This window comes from Salvelinus fontinalis, chromosome 35 (genome assembly GCF_029448725.1).
Source record: "Salvelinus fontinalis isolate EN_2023a chromosome 35, ASM2944872v1, whole genome shotgun sequence".
Taxonomy (NCBI): domain Eukaryota; kingdom Metazoa; phylum Chordata; class Actinopteri; order Salmoniformes; family Salmonidae; genus Salvelinus; species Salvelinus fontinalis.
The window spans coordinates 36344446-36364524 of record NC_074699.1 but is presented as its reverse complement, the minus strand read 5'-3'; the positions used below and the strand labels follow the sequence as shown (position 1 = coordinate 36364524).

General features: G+C 41.0%; 1 protein-coding gene across 2 annotated transcripts in view; it reads left to right on the top strand.

The window, feature by feature from the left end:
- LOC129834797 (A-kinase anchor protein 13-like) overlaps nucleotides 1–19836 on the top strand; it is a 109334-nt gene extending 89498 nt beyond the window's left edge. Inside the window, exons 17-23 of one of the 2 annotated variants that reach the window (XM_055900083.1) lie at nucleotides 1495–1677; nucleotides 2322–2392; nucleotides 5312–5353; nucleotides 6826–6873; nucleotides 9467–9925; nucleotides 15741–16038; nucleotides 18347–19836. In XM_055900083.1, the coding sequence (XP_055756058.1) occupies nucleotides 1495–1677; nucleotides 2322–2392; nucleotides 5312–5353; nucleotides 6826–6873; nucleotides 9467–9925; nucleotides 15741–16038; nucleotides 18347–18396 (1151 nt within the window). In that variant the 3' untranslated portion in view covers nucleotides 18397–19836. Of the gene's footprint in view, nucleotides 1–1494; nucleotides 1678–2321; nucleotides 2393–5311; nucleotides 5354–6822; nucleotides 6874–9466; nucleotides 9926–15740; nucleotides 16039–18346 lie in introns of both variants that reach the window. The other variant, XM_055900082.1, reaches the window with a different exon arrangement.
- Nucleotides 19837–20079: the final 243 nt, after the last annotated feature.

The following is a 20079-nucleotide window of genomic DNA, read 5'->3' as shown; positions in this document are numbered from 1 at the left end:
AACAATAGTCCATCTAATGGGGTGGAGGCCAGACTGTAGACATGGTAACAATAGTCCATCTAATGGGGTGGAGGCCAGACTGTAGACATGGTGTGGTAACAATAGTCCATCTAATGGGGTGGAGGCCAGACTGTAGACATGGTAACAATAGTCCATCTAATGGGGTGGAGGCCAGACTGTAGACATGGTAACAATAGTCCATCTAATGGGGTGGAGGCCAGACTGTAGACATGGTAACAATAGTCCATCTAATGGGGTGGAGGCCAGACTGTAGACATGGTGTGGTAACAATAGTCCATCTAATGGGGTGGAGGCCAGACTGTAGACATGGTGTGGTAACTATAGCCCATCTAAATGGGTGGAGGCCAGACTGTAGACATGGTAACAATAGTCCATCTAATGGGGTGGAGGCCAGACTGTAGACATGGTGTGGTAACAATAGTCCATCTAATGGGGTGGAGGCCAGACTGTAGACATGGTAACAATAGTCCATCTAATGGGGTGGAGACCAGACTGTAGACATGGTAACAATAGTCCATCTAATGGGGTGGAGGCCAGACTGTAGACATGGTAACAATAGTCCATCTAATGGGGTGGAGGCCAGACTGTAGACATGGTGTGGTAACAATAGTCCATCTAATGGGGTGGAGGCCAGACTGTAGACATGGTAACAATAGTCCATCTAATGGGGTGGAGACCAGACTGTAGACATGGTAACAATAGTCCATCTAATGGGGTGGAGGCCAGACTGTAGACATGGTAACAATAGTCCATCTAATGGGGTGGAGGCCAGACTGTAGACATGGTGTGGTAACAATAGTCCATCTAATGGGGTGGAGGCCAGACTGTAGACATGGTAACAATAGTCCATCTAATGGGGTGGAGACCAGACTGTAGACATGGTAACAATAGTCCATCTAATGGGGTGGAGGCCAGACTGTAGACATGGTAACAATAGTCCATCTAATGGGGTGGAGACCAGACTGTAGACAGGGTGTGGTAACAATAGTCCATCTAATGGGGTGGAGGCCAGACTGTAGACATGGTAACAATAGTCCATCTAATGGGGTGGAGGCCAGACTGTAGACATGGTAACAATAGTCCATCTAATGGGGTGGAGGCCAGACTGTAGACATGGTGTGGTAACAATAGTCCATCTAATGGGGTGGAGGCCAGACTGTAGACATGGTGTATTAGACCTAACTGTGTCTTCCAATGCCTCATTAACGTTCACTGTCTTCTGAATCTATCAGATGTTCTCCTCTGATGTGAGCGCGTACTGGGAAGATTGATTGCAATGAGTGTTTTATTTAGATTAGAAGATATTGGTGCAAAGATTAGAAACACTGTTAATATATACGGTACAGTACGGTCAGTAACATAGTTATTATAATTTGGTTTGTGAAATTATTTCTCTCTCTCTGTTCTTCTGCAATTTCTCTCCCCCTTATCTTTCAATCTCTCTCTCTCTTTCTCTCTCTCTCTCTGTGACAGTGGAGACGTTGCAGGCGCTGGTGAACGGTACTCTGGGAGGAGCGATGGTGGGGCAGCAGGTGGTGTGTGTCCCAGAGACAGAAGGAGGAGGAGGAGGAGTGGTGGGCCTGGGCTCTGCATGTCTCCTTCGCAGGGCCGAGACCTTCGGAGGCTTTGACTCTCACCAGATACACTTCTCTAAGAGTAAGACAACTCCCTGTCAGTAATACATAATAACTGTTCATTATCAAGGGTTGAGAAGCCGTGAGAACCTCAGGTTGGCCTCTGTTTTAGTTGTTTATCATGTCAATAATGGAGTTTAAGATCAAAGATGGATCCCTTTAACTTAGAGCTTCCAGTTGATCAGTTTGATCTCATTCTCAAGCTTTGGTTTGATCTCATTCTCAATCCTTGGTTTGACCTCATTCTCAAGCCTTGGTTTGATCTCATTCTCAATCCTTGGTTTGACCTCATTCTCAAGCCTTGGTTTGACCTCATTCTCAAGCCTTGGTTTGATTTCATTCTCAAGCCTTGGTGTGATCTCATTCTCAAGCTTTGGTTTGACCTCATTCTCAAGCCTTGGTTTGATCTCATTCTCAAGCCTTGGTTTGACCTCATTCTCAAGCCTTGGTGTGACCTCATTCTCAAGCCTTGGTTTGACCTCATTCTCAAGCCTTGGTTTTACTTAATTCTCAAGCCTTGGTTTGACCTCATTCTCAAGCCTTGGTTTGATCTCATTCTCAATCCTTGGTTTCATCTCGTTCTCAAGCCTTGATGTTTTGTGCGACTGGTGTTGATGCCGGGCTTCATGTCTTCTGCATATCTGATGAGTGTCCTTTGTTGTATAGATGGGGACAAAGAAGAGGGAGAGGACAGAGCAGACCTTCGCAGGACAGAGTCAGACGGTGTACTGAAGAAGGTTACCCACAATACATCAAGCAATATCAGTATACCAGCTGGTGGTCCTCAATACACCAAGCTATATCTGACAGTATACCAGCTGGTGGTCTACAATACACCAAGCTATATCTGACAGTATACCAGCTGGTGGTCCTCAATACACCAAGCTATATCTGTATACCAGCTGGTGGTCCTCAATACACCAAGCTATATCTGACAGTATACCAGCTGGTTACCCACAATACACCAAGCTATATCTGTATACCAGCTGGTGGTCCTCAATACACCAAGCTATATCTGTATACCAGCTGGTGGTCCACAATACACCAAGCTATATCTGTATACCAGCTGGTTACCCACAATACACCAAGCTATATCTGTATACCAGCTGGTTACCCACAATACACCAAGCTATATCTGACAGTATACCAGCTGGTGGTCCACAATACACCAAGCTATATCTGTATACCAGCTGGTTACCCACAATACACCAAGCTATATCTGACAGTATACCAGCTGGTGGTCCTCAATACACCAAGCTATATCTGTATACCAGCTGGTGGTCCTCAATACACCAAGCTATATCTGTATACCAGCTGGTGGTCCTCAATACACCAAGCTATATCTGTATACCAGCTGGTTACCCACAATACACCAAGCTATATCTGTATACCAGCTGGTGGTCTACAATACACCAAGCTATATCTGACAGTATACCAGCTGGTGGTCCTCAATACACCAAGCTATATCTGTATACCAGCTGGTTACCCACAATACACCAAGCTATATCTGTATACCAGCTGGTGGTCCTCAATACACCAAGCTATATCTGTATACCAGCTGGTTACCCACAATACACCAAGCTATATCTGTATACCAGCTGGTGGTCTACAATACACCAAGCTATATCTGTATACCAGCTGGTGGTCCACAATACACCAAGCTATATCTGACAGTATACCAGCTGGTGGTCCACAATACACCAAGCTATATCTGACAGTATACCAGCTGGTGGTCCTCAATACACCAAGCTATATCTGTATACCAGCTGGTGGTCCACAATACACCAAGCTATATCTGTATACCAGCTGGTGGTCTACAATACACCAAGCTATATCTGTATACCAGCTGGTGGTCCACAATACACCAAGCTATATCTGACAGTATACCAGCTGGTGGTCCACAATACACCAAGCTATATCTGACAGTATACCAGCTGGTGGTCCTCAATACACCAAGCTATATCTGACAGTATACCAGCTGGTGGTCCACAATACACCAAGCTATATCAGTATACCAGCTGGTGGTCCACAATACACCAAGCTATATCTGTATACCAGCTGGTTACCCACAATACACCAAGCTATATCTGTATACCAGCTGGTGGTCCACAATACACCAAGCTATATCTGTATACCAGCTGGTGGTCCACAATACACCAAGCTATATCTGTATACCAGCTGGTGGTCCACAATACACCAAGCTATATCTGTATACCAGCTGGTGGTCCACAATACACCAAGCTATATCTGTATACCAGCTGGTTACCCACAATACACCAAGCTATATCTGTATACCAGCTGGTGGTCTACAATACACCAAGCTATATCTGTATACCAGCTGGTGGTCTACAATACACCAAGCTATATCTGTATACCAGCTGGTGGTCTACAATACACCAAGCTATATCTGTATACCAGCTGGTTACCCACAATACACCAAGCTATATCTGTATACCAGCTGGTGGTCCACAATACACCAAGCTATATCTGTATACCAGCTGGTGGTCCTCAATACACCAAGCTATATCTGACAGTATACCAGCTGGTTACCCACAATACACCAAGCTATATCTGACAGTATACCAGCTGATGGTCCACAATACACCAAGCTATATCTGTATACCAGCTGGTTACCCACAATACACCAAGCTATATCTGTATACCAGCTGGTGGTCCACAATACACCAAGCTATATCAGTATACCAGCTGGTGGTCCACAATACACCAAGCTATATCTGTATACCAGCTGGTGGTCCTCAATACACCAAGCTATATCTGTATACCAGCTGGTGGTCCACAATACACCAAGCTATATCTGTATACCAGCTGGTGGTCCACAATACACCAAGCTATATCTGTATACCAGCTGGTGGTCTACAATACACCAAGCTATATCTGTATACCAGCTGGTGGTCCTCAATACACCAAGCTATATCTGACAGTATACCAGCTGGTGGTCTACAATACACCAAGCTATATCTGTATACCAGCTGGTGGTCCTCAATACACCAAGCTATATCTGTATACCAGCTGGTGGTCTACAATACACCAAGCTATATCTGTATACCAGCTGGTGGTCCTCAATACACCAAGCTATATCTGTATACCAGCTGGTGGTCTACAATACACCAAGCTATATCTGTATACCAGCTGGTTACCCACAATACACCAAGCTATATCTGTATACCAGCTGGTGGTCCACAATACACCAAGCTATATCTGTATACCAGCTGGTGGTCCTCAATACACCAAGCTATATCTGACAGTATACCATCTAAAAATATGTGCGTGTGTTTGAGGCTCTGAGGCCATGTGGCTGACCAGGAAGTGGTTGTGTCGGTACAGTTCTGTTCATAGAACTCATTACATCATTAAAGTATTGTACTTGAGCAGAGTCATTAGGATGCATTAATCTGTCTCTGCCATGAATTAGCCGAGGGACTCGTCCTGCCCTGCCCTTATCTAATACAGAACCCTAAATAACACAGGACGTTAGTTGTGTAATAATGGCCCGTATATAATGACTACTGTGGTGTCTTCCCAGCAGATGGGGATAGCTCCAATACACACACACACACACACACACACACACACACACACACACACACACACACACACTCCTCGTCTGTGTTCTGTAAGGATCTTTGTGTTGTCAGGGGGAGAATGCCACGATGCTGTTACTGAAGAGGAAGAATGAGGTAAGAAATATATCTGACCAACATATTATATACACCCCAGAACATAACATAATATATACACCCCAGAACATAATATATATATACACCCCAGAACATAATATAATATATACACCCCAGAACATAACATATATATACACCCCAGAACATAACATAATATATACACCCCAGAACATAACATAATATATACACCCCAGAACATAACATAATATATACACCCCAGAACATAACATAATATATACACCCCAGAACATAACATAATATATACACCCCAGAACATAACATATTATATACACCCCAGAACATAACATAATATATACACCCCAGAACATAACATAATATATACACCCCAGAACATAACATAATATATTCACCCCAGAACATAACATAATATATACACCCCAGAACATAACATAATATATACACCCCAGAACATATATATACACCCCAGAACATAACATAATATATACACCCCAGAACATAACATAATATATACACCCCAGAACATAATATATACACCCCAGAACATAACATAATATATACACCCCAGAACATAATATATATATACACCCCAGAACATAACATATATATTCACCCCAGAACATAACATAATATATACACCCCAGAACATAATATAATATATACACCCCAGAACATATATATACACCCCAGAACATAACATAATATATACACCCCAGAACATAATATATACACCCCAGAACATAATATATATATACACCCCAGAACATAATATATATATACACCCCAGAACATAACATAATATATACACCCCAGAACATAACATAATATATACACCCCAGAACATAACATAATATATACACCCCAGAACATAACATAATATATACACCCCAGAACATAACATAATATATACACCCCAGAACATAACATAATATATACACCCCAGAACATAACATAATATATACACCCCAGAACATATATATACACCCCAGAACATAACATATACACCCCAGAACATAATATATACACCCCAGAACATATATATACACCCCAGAACATAACAGGTTCCCCAACCCTTCATAGTGTGATCCATCTCTGTTGTCTTCTATCAGGTCCTCCAACCCTTCATAGTGTGATCCATCTCTGTTGTCTTCTATCAGGTCCTCCAACCCTTCATAGTGTGATCCATCTCTGTTGTCTTCTATCAGGTCCTCCAACCCTTCATAGTGTGATCCATCTCTGTTGTCTTCTATCAGGTCCTCCAACCCTTCATAGTGTGATCCATCTCTGTTATCTTCTATCAGGTCCTCCAACCCTTCACAGTGTGATCCATCTCTGTTGTCTTCTATCAGGTCCTCCAACCCTTCATAGTGTGATCCATCTCTGTTATCTTCTATCAGGTTCCCCAACCCTTCACAGTGTGATCCATCTCTGTTGTCTTCTATCAGGTCCTCCAACCCTTCATAGTGTGATCCATCTCTGTTGTCTTCTAGCAGGTCCTCCACAGTGTGAGCCACCTCCATGACCTGCTCAGCACCCTGCAGGTCAGTGTCCTCACCTGTCCTCTCGCCTGATGACTTGGGACTAGCTGTGTTGTACTTAACCAGAAGAAGCTGAATGACTCCTCTTCACTTCAGTCTGACTATGTGTTTATGTGCAGTGTATCTGTCTCTGTGTCCCCGCAGACAGTGGTGTATCTGTCTCTGTGTCCCTGCAGACAGTGGTGTATCTGTCTCTGTGTCCCCACAGACAGTGGTGTATCTGTCTCTGTGTCCCCGCAGACAGTGGTGTATCTGTCTCTGTGTCCCCACAGGCAGTGGTGTATCTGTGTCTGTGTCCCTGCAGAAAGTGGTATATCTGTCTCTGTGTCCCCACAGAGAGTGGTGTATCTGTCTCTGTGTCCCCACAGAAAGTGGTGTATCTGTCTCTGTGTCCCCACAGACAGTGGTGTATCTGTCTCTGTGTCCCTGCAGACAGTGGTATATCTGTCTCTGTGTCCCTGCAGACAGTGGTGTATCTGTCTCTGTGTCCCCACAGACAGTGGTGTATCTGTCTCTGTGTCCCTGCAGACAGTGGTGTATCTGTCTCTGTGTCCCTGCAGACAGTGGTGTATCTGTCTCTGTGTCCCTGCAGGCAGTGGTGTATCTGTCTCTGTGTCCCTGCAGACAGTGGTGTATCTGTCTCTGTGTCCCTGCAGACAGTGGTGTATCTGTCTCTGTGTCCCTGCAGACAGTGGTGTATCTGTCTCTGTGTCCCCGCAGACAGTGGTGTATCTGTCTCTGTGTCCCCGCAGACAGTGGTGTATCTGTCTCTGTGTCCCTGCAGACAGTGGTGTATCTGTCTCTGTGTCCCCACAGACAGTGGTGTATCTGTCTCTGTGTCCCCACAGACAGTGGTGTATCTGTCTCTGTGTCCCCACAGACAGTGGTGTATCTGTCTCTGTGTCCCCACAGACAGTGGTGTATCTGTCTCTGTGTCCCCACAGACAGTGGTGTATCTGTCTCTGTGTCCCCGCAGACAGTGGTGTATATGTCTCTGTGTCCCCACAGACAGTGGTGTATCTATCTCTGTGTCCCTGCGGACAGTGGTGTATCTGTCTCTGTGTCCCTGCAGACAGTGGTGTATCTGTCTCTGTGTCCCCACAGACAGTGGTGTATCTGTCTCTGTGTCCCCACAGACAGTGGTGTATCTGTCTCTGTGTCCCCACAGACAGTGGTGTATCTGTCTCTGTGTCCCTGCAGACAGTGGTGTATCTGTCTCTGTGTCCCCACAGACAGTGGTGTATCTGTCTCTGTATCCCCACAGACAGTGGTGAATCTGTCTCTGTGTCCCTGCAGACAGTGGTGTATCTGTCTCTGTGTCCCTACAGACAGTGGTGTATCTGTGTCCCTGCAGACAGTGGTGTATCTGTCTCTGTGTCCCTGCAGACAGTGGTGTATCTGTCTCTGTGTCCCTGCAGACAGTGGTGTATCTGTCTCTGTGTCCCCACAGACAGTGGTGTATCTGTCTCTGTGTCCCTGCAGACAGTGGTGTATCTGTCTCTGTGTCCCCACAGACAGTGGTGTATCTGTCTCTGTGTCCCTGCAGACAGTGGTGTATCTGTCTCTGTGTCCCCACAGACAGTGGTGAATCTGTCTCTGTGTCCCTGCAGACAGTGGTGTATCTGTCTCTGTGTCCCTACAGACAGTGGTGTATCTGTGTCCCTGCAGACAGTGGTGTATCTGTCTCTGTGTCCCTGCAGACAGTGGTGTATCTGTCTCTGTGTCCCTGCAGACAGTGGTGTATCTGTCTCTGTGTCCCCACAGACAGTGGTGTATCTGTCTCTGTGTCCCTGCAGACAGTGGTGTATCTGTCTCTGTGTCCCCACAGACAGTGGTGTATCTGTCTCTGTGTCCCCACAGACAGTGGTGTATCTGTCTCTGTGTCCCCACAGACAGTGATGTATCTCTCTCTGTGTCCCCACAGACAGGGGTGTTTCTGTCTCTGTGTCCCTGCAGATAGTGGTGTATCTGTCTCTGTGTCCCCACAGACAGTTGTGTATCTGTCTCTGTGTCCCTGCAGACAGTGGTATATCTGTCTCTGTGTCCTCACAGACAGTGGTGTATCTGTCTCTGTGTCCCTGCAGACAGTGGTGTATCTGTCTCTGTGTCCCCACAGACAGTGGTGTATCTGTCTCTGTGTCCCCACAGACAGTGGTGTATCTGTCTCTGTGTCCCCGCAGACAGTGGTGTATATGTCTCTGTGTCCCCACAGACAGTGGTATATCTGTCTCTGTGTCCCTGCAGACAGTGGTGTATCTGTCTCTGTGTCCCTGCAGACAGTGGTATATCTGTCTCTGTGTCCCCACAGACAGTGGTGTATCTGTCTTTGTGTCCCTGCAGACAGTGGTATATCTGTCTCTGTGTCCCTGCAGACAGTGGTGTATCTGTCTCTGTGTCCCCGCAGACAGTGGTGTATCTGTCTCTGTGTCCCTGCATACAGTGGTGTATCTGTCTCTGTGTCCCTGCAGACAGTGGTGTATCTGTCTCTGTGTCCCCACAGACAGTGGTGTATCTGTCTCTGTGTCCCCACAGACAGTGGTGTATCTGTCTCTGTGTCCCCACAGACAGTGGTGTATCTGTCTCTGTTTCCCTGCAGGCAGTGGTGGTCCAGCAGGACAGCTTCATTGAGGATCAGCGCCAGGCTCTCACCAACCGCCCCGAACGCCTCACCTCCTTCTCCTCCTCCCGGCCCTCCTCCCGCCACAACTCCCTGATCGAGCAGGAGAAACAACGCAGCCTGGAGAAACAGAGGCAGGAGCTGGCCACGCTGCAGCGCCAGCAGGCCACACACGACCAGGAGAAGAGGAGGAGGGAGAGGGAGTGGGAGGTGCGGGAGCAGCAGCTGACAGACAGGGAGGTGCAGCTCCTGGTACAGGAAGAGGAGACGGGGAGGAGGAGCAGGGAGCTAGATACGGAGAGGGTGGCGCTACAAAGGAAGAAGAAGGACTATCTGATAGATCTAGAGAGACTGAGAGACGCTCAGAAGAAACTAGATCGAGACAGAGAAAACATACACAGAGAAATGGAGAGGGTAGAACACATGAGAATGGCTAAGGTAAGAAGCTATAATATCTATGCTAGAATATCTATGATATTTATTCAAAACTATTATCTATACTAAACTATCTATACCATAATATCGTATCATATTTATAATATTGTATCTACTATACTATCCATACTATAATATCCATAGCATATCTATACTATACTATATGTGATATTTATAATATATTATCTGTACTATCTATACTATAATATATGTACTATAATATCTATTATATTTATAATATATTATCTGTGCTACCTATACTATAATATATGTACTATAATATCTATCATATTTATAATATATTATCTATGCTATACTATCTATATTATCTATACTATACTATCTATAATTTTATATCCATCAACTTTATTCTACACTATCAACACTATCCACTATACTATCTATATTATAATATCTATCATATTAACTATACTATACTATCTATATTATATCTATATTATAATATCTATCATATTAACTATACTATACTATCTATATTATATCTATACTATACTATATGTACTATAATATTTATCAAATTAACTATACTATACTATCTATATTATATCTATACTATAATATCTATCATATTTATAGTATACCATCTATACTATACTATCTATATTATTACCATACTATAACATCTGTACAATAATATCTATCATAGTTATAATATACTATCTATACTATACTAGCCATACTATACTATCAATATCATATATATATATACTATAATATCTGTACAATAATATATATCATATTAATAATATATTATCTATACTATACTAGCCATACTATACTATCTATATATACTATAATATCTATGTAACGCTTTGGGTGTCGGGGGGGTGTGAAGTCAAGTGCAGGAACAACAGACAGTTCAAATATGGTGCTTTTAATGCACAACTGGCAAACAATGTCCACACGAATTAACACTGGGTGCAACAAACAAATGTCCCCTACACGGAGGACAAAAAACCCAGTCCAAAATACAATTGCTGAACGAAACAAACAAACGTTCATCTACTCCCGAATCCAACATACAGCTGAACAATCCCGCACAAAGAACCGTACGGGCTGGCTGACTAATAAAGCCCCACTAATTATAAATCACCTCAACACAGGTGATACAAATAAACACATAAGGAGGGGGAGGAAAAAGAGTCAGTGGCAGCTAGTAGGCTGGTGACGACGACCGCAGAGCGCCACCCGAACGGGAAGGAGAGTCACCTTCGGTCGGAGTCGTGACAATCTATCATATTTATAATATCTATACTGACTATAATATCTATATTATCTATACTATACTATCTATAATATCTATACTATATTATCTATATTATCTATACTATACTATCTATATTATCTATACTATACTATCTATATTATCTATACTATACTATCTATATTATCTATACTATACTATCTATATTATCTATACTATACTATCTATATTATCTATACTATACTATCTATATTATCTATACTATACTATCTATATTATCTATACTATACTATCTATATTATCTATACTATACTATCTATATTATCTATACTATCTATACTATATTATCTATACTATGCTATCTATATTATCTATACTATACTATCTATATTATCTATACTATCTATACTATATTATCTGTACTATAATAAATATCATAGTTATAATATATTATCTATACTATACTATCTATATTATCTATACTATCTATATTATCTATACTATACTATCTATATTATCTATACTATACTATCTATATTATCTATACTATCTATATTATCTATACTATATTATCTATATTATCTATACTATACTATCTATATTATCTATACTATACTATCTATATTATCTATACTATACTATCTATATTATCTATACTATACTATCTATATTATCTGTACTATACTATCTATATTATCTATACTATACTATCTATATTATCTATACTATACTATCTATATTATCTATACTATACTATATATATTATCTATACTATACTATCTATATTATCTATACTATCTATATTATCTATACGATCTATATTATCTATACTATACTATCTATATTATCTATACTATACTATCTATATTATCTATACTATCTATATTATCTATATTATCTATACTATCTATATTATCTATACTATACTATCTATATTATCTATACTATACTATCTATATTGTCTATACTATACTATCTATATTATCTATACTATCTATATTATCTATATTATCTATACTATCTATATTATCTATATTATCTATACTATCTATATTATCTATACTATACTATCTATATTATCTATACTATCTATATTATCTATATTATCTATACTATCTATATTATCTATACTATACTATCTATATTATCTATACCATACTATCTATATTATCTATACTATACTATCTATATTATCTATACTATCTATATTATCTATACTATACTATCTATATTATCTATATTATCTATACTATACTATCTATATTATCTATACTATCTATATTATCTATACTATACTATCTATATTATCTATACTATACTATCGATATTATCTATACTATCTATAATATCTATACTATACTATCTATATTATCTATACTATACTATCTATATTATCTATACTATCTATATTATCTATACTATACTATCTATATTATCTATACTATCTATATTATCTATACTATACTATCTATATTATCTATACTATATTATCTATATTATTTATACTATCTATATTATCTATACTATCTATATTATCTATACTATACTATCTATATTATCTATACTATACTATCTATATTATCTATACTATCTATATTATCTATACTATACTATCTATATTATCTATACTATCTATATTATCTATACTATACTATCTATATTATCTATACTATCTATATTATCTATACTATACTATCTATATTATCTATACTATCTATATTATCTATACTATACTATCTATATTATCTATACTATACTATCTATATTATCTATACTATACTATCTATATTATCTATACTATCTATATTATCTATACTATCTATATTATCTATACTATACTATCTATATTATCTATACTATCTATATTATCTATACTATACTATCTATATTATCTATACTATCTATATTATCTATACTATACTATCTATATTATCTATACTATATTATCTATATTATCTATACTATCTATATTATCTATACTATACTATCTATATTATCTATATTATCTATATTATCTATACTATAATAAATATCATAGTTATAATATATTATCTATACTGACTATGTTATCTATATTATCTGTACTATAATATGTTTAATTTGTGTAATATATTATCTATACTATACTATCTATATTACCTATACTATACTATATATGCAATGCTATCTTTATTATATCTATACTATAAAATCTATCATATTTTTTATGTATTGTCTTTACTTTTTCTTTGGATTTTCTCCTACCATATCTATTGTGTTATTCTCCTACATTATTTTAACATTTCTACAAACTTCAAAGTGTTTTCTTTCCAATGGTACCAATTATATGTATATCCTGGCTTCAGGGCCGGAGCTACAGGCAGTTTACTTTGGGCACGTCATTCAGACAGGAAGTGGAGAAAAAAGGGGCCTAGCCCTAAGAAGTTAATAAAGTCCACTACTGTTGTGTCGTCTGCAAAGTTGATGATTGAGTTGGAGGCGTGCATGGCCACGCAGTGGGTGAACAGGGAGTACAGGAGGGGCCTGAGCACACACCCCTGTGGGGCCCCAGTGTTGAGGATCAGCGAAGTAGAAATGTTGCTTCCTACATTCACCACCTGGGGGCGGCCCATCAGAAAGTCCAGGACCCAATTGCACAGGGCAGGGTTGAAACCCAGGGCCTCCAGCTTGATGATGAGCTTGGAGGGTACTATGGTGTTGAATGCTGAGCTGTAGTCAATGAACAACATTCTTAGATAGGTATTCCTCTTGTCCAGATGGGATAGGGCAGTGTGCAGTGTGATGGCGATTGGATCGTCTATGGATCTGTTGGGGCAGTATGCAAAACTGAAGTGGGTCTAGGGTGGCAGGTAAGGTGGAAGGGATTTGATCCTTGACTAGTCTCTCAAAGCACTTCATGATGACAGAAGTGAGTGCTATGGGGCGATAGTCATTTAGTAACCTAGCCTAGCGTAACATAGCCTGTAGACCCTGCCACATACCTCTCGTGTCTGAGCCGTTGAGCTGCGACTCCATTTTGTCCCTATACCGACATTTCGCTTGTTTAATTATGATTAAAAAAATAATGATTAAACCTTTATTTAACTAGGCAAGTCAGTGAAGAACAAATTCTAATTTACAATGACGGCCTAGGAACAGTGGGTTAACTGCCTTGTTCAGGGGCAGAACTACAGATTTGTACATTTTCAGCTCAGGGATTCGGTCTAACAACCTTTCGGTTACTAGTCCAACGCTCTAACCACTAGGCTACCTGCCGCCCCAAAATCTTGAAGCGTGCATTCCGATTGGTCAGACCAGCGTTGAATGGTTCTAGTCACGGGTACATCCTGGTTGAGTTTCTGCCTATAGGATGGTAGGAGTAAGATGGAGTCGTGGTCGGATTTGCCGAAGGGAGGGCGAGGGAGGGCCTTGTATGCGTTGTGAAAGTTAGTGTAGCAGTGGTCCGGTGTATTGCCCGCGTGCTACAGTCAATGTGCTACAGTCAATGTGCTACAGTCAATATGCTACAGTCAATGTGCTACAGTCAATATGCTACAGTCAATATGCTACAGTCAATGTGCTACAGTCAATATGCTACAGTCAATATGCTACAGTCGATATGCTACAGTCAATATGCTACAGTTGATATGCTACAGTCGATATGCTACAGTCGATATGCTACAGTCAATGTGTTACAGTCAATATGCTACAGTCAATGTGCTACAGTCGATATGCTACAGTCAATGTGTTACAGTCGATATGCTACAGTCGATATGCTACAGTCGATATGCTACAGTCAATGTGTTACAGTCAATATGCTACAGTCAATGTGTTACAGTCGATATGCTACAGTCAATATGCTACAGTCAATGTGTTACAGTCAATATGCTACAGTCAATATGCTACAGTCAATGTGTTACAGTCGATATGCTACAATCAATATGCTACAGTCAATATGCTACAGTCGATATGCTACAGTCGATATGCTACAGTCAATGTGCTACAGTCAATATGCTACAGTCGATATGCAACAGTCAATGTGCTACAGTCAATGTGCTAGAGTCGATATGCTACAGTCAATGTGCTACAGTCGATGTGCTGATATAATTTAGGGAGCCTTGTTCTCAAATGAGCTTTGTTAAAAATCTCCAGCTACAATAAATGCAGCCTCAGGATATACGGTTTTGAGTTTAGTTTCCAGTGAATTTCCTTGAGGGCCGTCGAGGTATCTGCTTGGGGGGTGATATACACGGCTGTGTCTATGATCGAAGAGAATTCTCTTGTGAGATAATGTGGTGGGCATTTGATTGTTTGGAATTCTAGGTCAGCTGAACAAAAGGACTTGAGGACTCGAGGACTCGAGGACTCGAGGACTCGAGGACTCGAGGACTCGAGGACTTGAGTTCCTGTACATTGTTATGATTACACCATGAGTTGTTAATCATGAAGCAACAACAACATCCCTGTCCTTCTTCTTACCAGGGAGATGTCTGTTTCTGTCGTTCACGATGCATGAAGAAACCCGGTGGCTTTACCGACTCAGACAACATTATTATAATGTTTAATATAATGTAATACCCTATTCATAACCATTCCTCCTGTCATCTCCAACAGAGGTGGATACAGAGAACTCCCTCCTCCACCTCAGACGACTCCTCCCACTTCCCCTCCTCTACCTCCCTGGACAAAGACCCAATGGACCCCACTGAGCTCTCCTCCTCTCCCAGGAAAGACTCCCCGACCTCGTCAAAAGGGAAGAGCCGAAACCCTTTCTCTGAGGCCCCGGCCCTAAAGGCCCATAGTGTAGACAGTCAGAACCAGATACCTAACAGACTGCTGCAGCTGGCTAAAGACAGGAGCCAGAACAAGAAGGACAAGAAGAAGAAGAAGGATCAGGGTACGCAGTCACCAGGTAAACGCTACAGTGTTGAGACAGGGAGGACAGTCAGCAGGTGTAACTACACTACAGTGTTGAGACAGGGAGGACAGTCACCAGGTAAACGCTACAGTGTTGAGACAGGGAGGACAGTCAGCAGGTGTAACTACACTACAGTTAAAATAAAGCGTTAGAATGTTGTTGAGACCACAATCCAGTCCAGTTATTGGCTGTTGGGTCTGTGGGCAGTTCTACTACAGTGCCATATCTTTATGTGCTGGGGCTGGGATCTGAGGGTTTTCCAAATGAATTTCACATTTAAAAACTAAGTTGTCTTTATTGCTTATGTCTTCACACCGAGAGTTAATACTTGGTGTAATCACCTTTGGCAACAATTTGAATACGATACCTCCATCTGTGCGTTACTCTTCGGGCGACATTTAATCATTGTTTTTGTCATTATTACTCAAGCTTAGTACATTTATTTGGGAGTCATTGATGGACAGCAATATTCAGACCTTGTCTCTGATTTTCACGCAAATTTAAATCAGGAATGAGACTGGACCCATCAGAACCCCTCAACAACTCTATCCCAGAGTTAGGTTTCAGAGAAATCAGGACTGGACCCATCAGAACCCCTCAACAACTCTATCCCAGAGTTAGGTTTCAGAGAAATCAGGACTGAGACTGGACCCATCAGAACCCCTCAACAACTCTATCCCAGAGTTAGGTTTCAGAGAAATCAGGACTGGACCCATCAGAACCCCTCAACAACTCTATCCCTGAGTTAGGTTTCAGAGAAATCAGGACTGGACCCATCAGAACCCCTCAACAACTCTATCCCAGAGTTAGGTTTCAGAGAAATCAGGACTGAGACTGGACCCATCAGAACCCCTCAACAACTCTATCCCAGAGTTAGGTTTCAGAGAAATCAGGACTGGACCCATCAGAACCCCTCAACAACTCTATCCCAGAGTTAGGTTTCAGAGAAATCAGGACTGAGACTGGACCCATCAGGACCCCTCAACAACTCTATCCCAGAGTTAGGTTTCAGAGAAATCAGGACTGGACCCATCAGAACCCCTCAACAACTCTATCCCAGAGTTAGGTTTCAGAGAAATCAGGACTGAGACTGGACCCATCAGAACCCCTCAACAACTCTATCCCAGAGTTAGGTTTCAGAGAAATCAGGACTGGACCCATCAGAACCCCTCAACAACTCTATCCCAGAGTTAGGTTTCAGAGAAATCAGGACTGAGACTGGACCCATCAGAACCCCTCAACAACTCTATCCCAGAGTTAGGTTTCAGAGAAATCAGGACTGGACCCATCAGAACCCCTCAACAACTCTATCCCAGAGTTAGGTATCAGAGAAATCAGGACTGGACCCATCAGAACCCCTCAACAACTCTATCCCAGAGTTAGGTTTCAGAGAAATCAGGACTGAGACTGGACCCATCAGAACCCCTCAACAACTCTATCCCAGAGTTAGGTTTCAGAGAAATCAGGACTGAGACTGGACCCGTCAGAACCCCTCAACAACTCTATCCCAGAGTTAGGTTTCAGAGAAATCAGGACTGGACCCATCAGAACCCCTCAACAACTCTATCCCAGAGTTAGGTTTCAGAGAAATCAGGACTGAGACTGGACCCATCAGAACCCCTCAACAACTCTATCCCAGAGTTAGGTTTCAGAGAAATCAGGACTGAGACTGGACCCATCAGAACCCCTCAATAACTCTATCCCAGAGTTAGGTTTCAGAGAAATCAGGACTGGACCCATCAGAACCCCTCAACAACTCTATCCCAGAGTTAGGTTTCAGAGAAATCAGGACTGAGACTGGACCCATCAGAACCCCTCAACAACTCTATCCCAGAGTTAGGTTTCAGAGAAATCAGGACTGAGACTGGACCCATCAGAACCCCTCAACAACTCTATCCCAGAGTTAGGTTTCAGAGAAATCAGGACTGAGACTGGACCCATCAGAACCCCTCAATAACTCTATCCCAGAGTTAGGTTTCAAAGAAATCAGGACTGGACCCATCAGAACCCCTCAACAAGTCTATCCCAGAGTTAGGTTTCAGAAGACTGCTCCCTTCATGTTTTTCTGATCCTGACAAACTCCCCAGTCCTTTCCGATGACAAGCATACCCATAACATGATGCTGCCAAAATAATACTTGAAAATATGATCCAATTTAATCAAATGTTTTAATCAAATTATTATTTACAAATGTTTGTGCAGCAAAATGTGAATACTGTACAATGGGTGTGTAAACTTTCACTAGGCCGTGTAAATACAACAGTGATTTGATTGTAGTCTGTTTCTCTGTTTGTCTTCGTAGATACCCAGCACCTAGAGCCTCCTATAGATGGAGAGATCTACTTCTGCTGAGGAGACCCCTCTTCATCTCCTCCGATGTCAATGCAACGTCCCTCTCACCAGCTGAATGCAAGGCCAAGTTGCCAAAGCGCCCTCATCGTCAAACCCTCTACGTCCTCACAAACACTCCCAACTGACACCCAATAGGAAGGTCTCTCATCGTCAAACCCTCTACGTCCTCACAAACACTCCCGACTGACACCCAATAGGAAGGTCTCTCATCGTCAAACCCTCTACGTCCTCACAAACACTCCCGACTGACACACAATAGGAAGGTCTCTCATCGTGTGTGTCATAAGCTCCAACTGCAATGTTCTGTCTCAGTGCTCACTACAGATTGGCTCCTGACTTTTACCTGCTGAAAAAATATGACAATAATGAAACTGCTTCTATGTTAGATACTGTAGGTTAAAGATTGTCTATAACAATAATGAAACTGTTTCTATGTCAGATACTGTAGGTTAAAGATTGTCTATAACAATAAGGAAACTGCTTCTATGTCAGATACTGTAGGTTAAAGATTGTCTATAACAATAAGGAAACTGATTCTATGTCAGATACTGTAGGTTAAAGATTGTCTATAACATTAAGGAAACTGTTTCTATGTCAGATACTGTAGGTTAAAGATTGTCTATAACAATAAGGAAACTGCTTCTATGTCAGATACTGTAGGTTAAAGATTGTCTATAACATTAAGGAAACTGCTTCTATGTCAGATACTGTAGGTTAAAGATTGTCTATAACAATAAGGAAACTGATTCTATAATAGATACTGTAGGTTAAAGATTGTCTATAACATTAAGGAAACTGCTTCTATGTCAGATACTGTAGGTTAAAGATTGTCTATAACAAGAAGGAAACTGATTCTATGTTAGATACTGTAGGTATGTGATGGACTAAATGAAGACAATACCATTATCCTAACCAATGAGGATGGAGAGTGATTTGAGCTACAGAGTAATCGTCTCTGAATGGTTTTAAATGAGCAGGTCTAAGAGTCTGTCTATCCTCTATGGAATGACATAGAATCTGAATGGTTTTAAATGAGCAGGTCTAGGGGTCTGTCTATCCTCTATGGAATGACATAGAATCTGAATGGTTTTAAATGAGCAGGTCTAGGAGTCTGTCTATGCTCTATGGAATAACATAGAATCTGAATGGTTTTTAAATGAGCAGGTCTAGGAGTCTGTCTATGCTCTGTATGGAATAACATAGAATCTGAATGGTTTTAAATGAGCAGGTCTAGGAGTCTGTCTATGCTCTATGGAATGACATAGAATCTGAATGGTTTTTAAATGAGCAGGTCTAGGAGTCTGTCTATGCTCTGTATGGAATAACATAGAATCTGAATGGTTTTAAATGAGCAGGTCTAGGAGTCTGTCTATGCTCTATGGAATGACATAGAATCTGAATGGTTTTTAAATGAGCAGGTCTAGGAGTCTGTCTGTGCTCTATGGATAACATAGAATCTGAATGGTTTTAAATGAGCAGGTCTAGGAGTCTGTCTATGCTCTATGGAATGACATAGAATCTGAATGGTTTTAAATGAGCAGGTCTAGGAGTCTGTATATCCTCTGTATGGAATGACATAGAATCTGAATGGTTTTTAAATGAGCAGGTCTAGGAGTCTGTCTATGCTCTATGGAATGACATAGAATCTGAATGGTTTTAAATGAGCAGGTCTAGGAGTCTGTC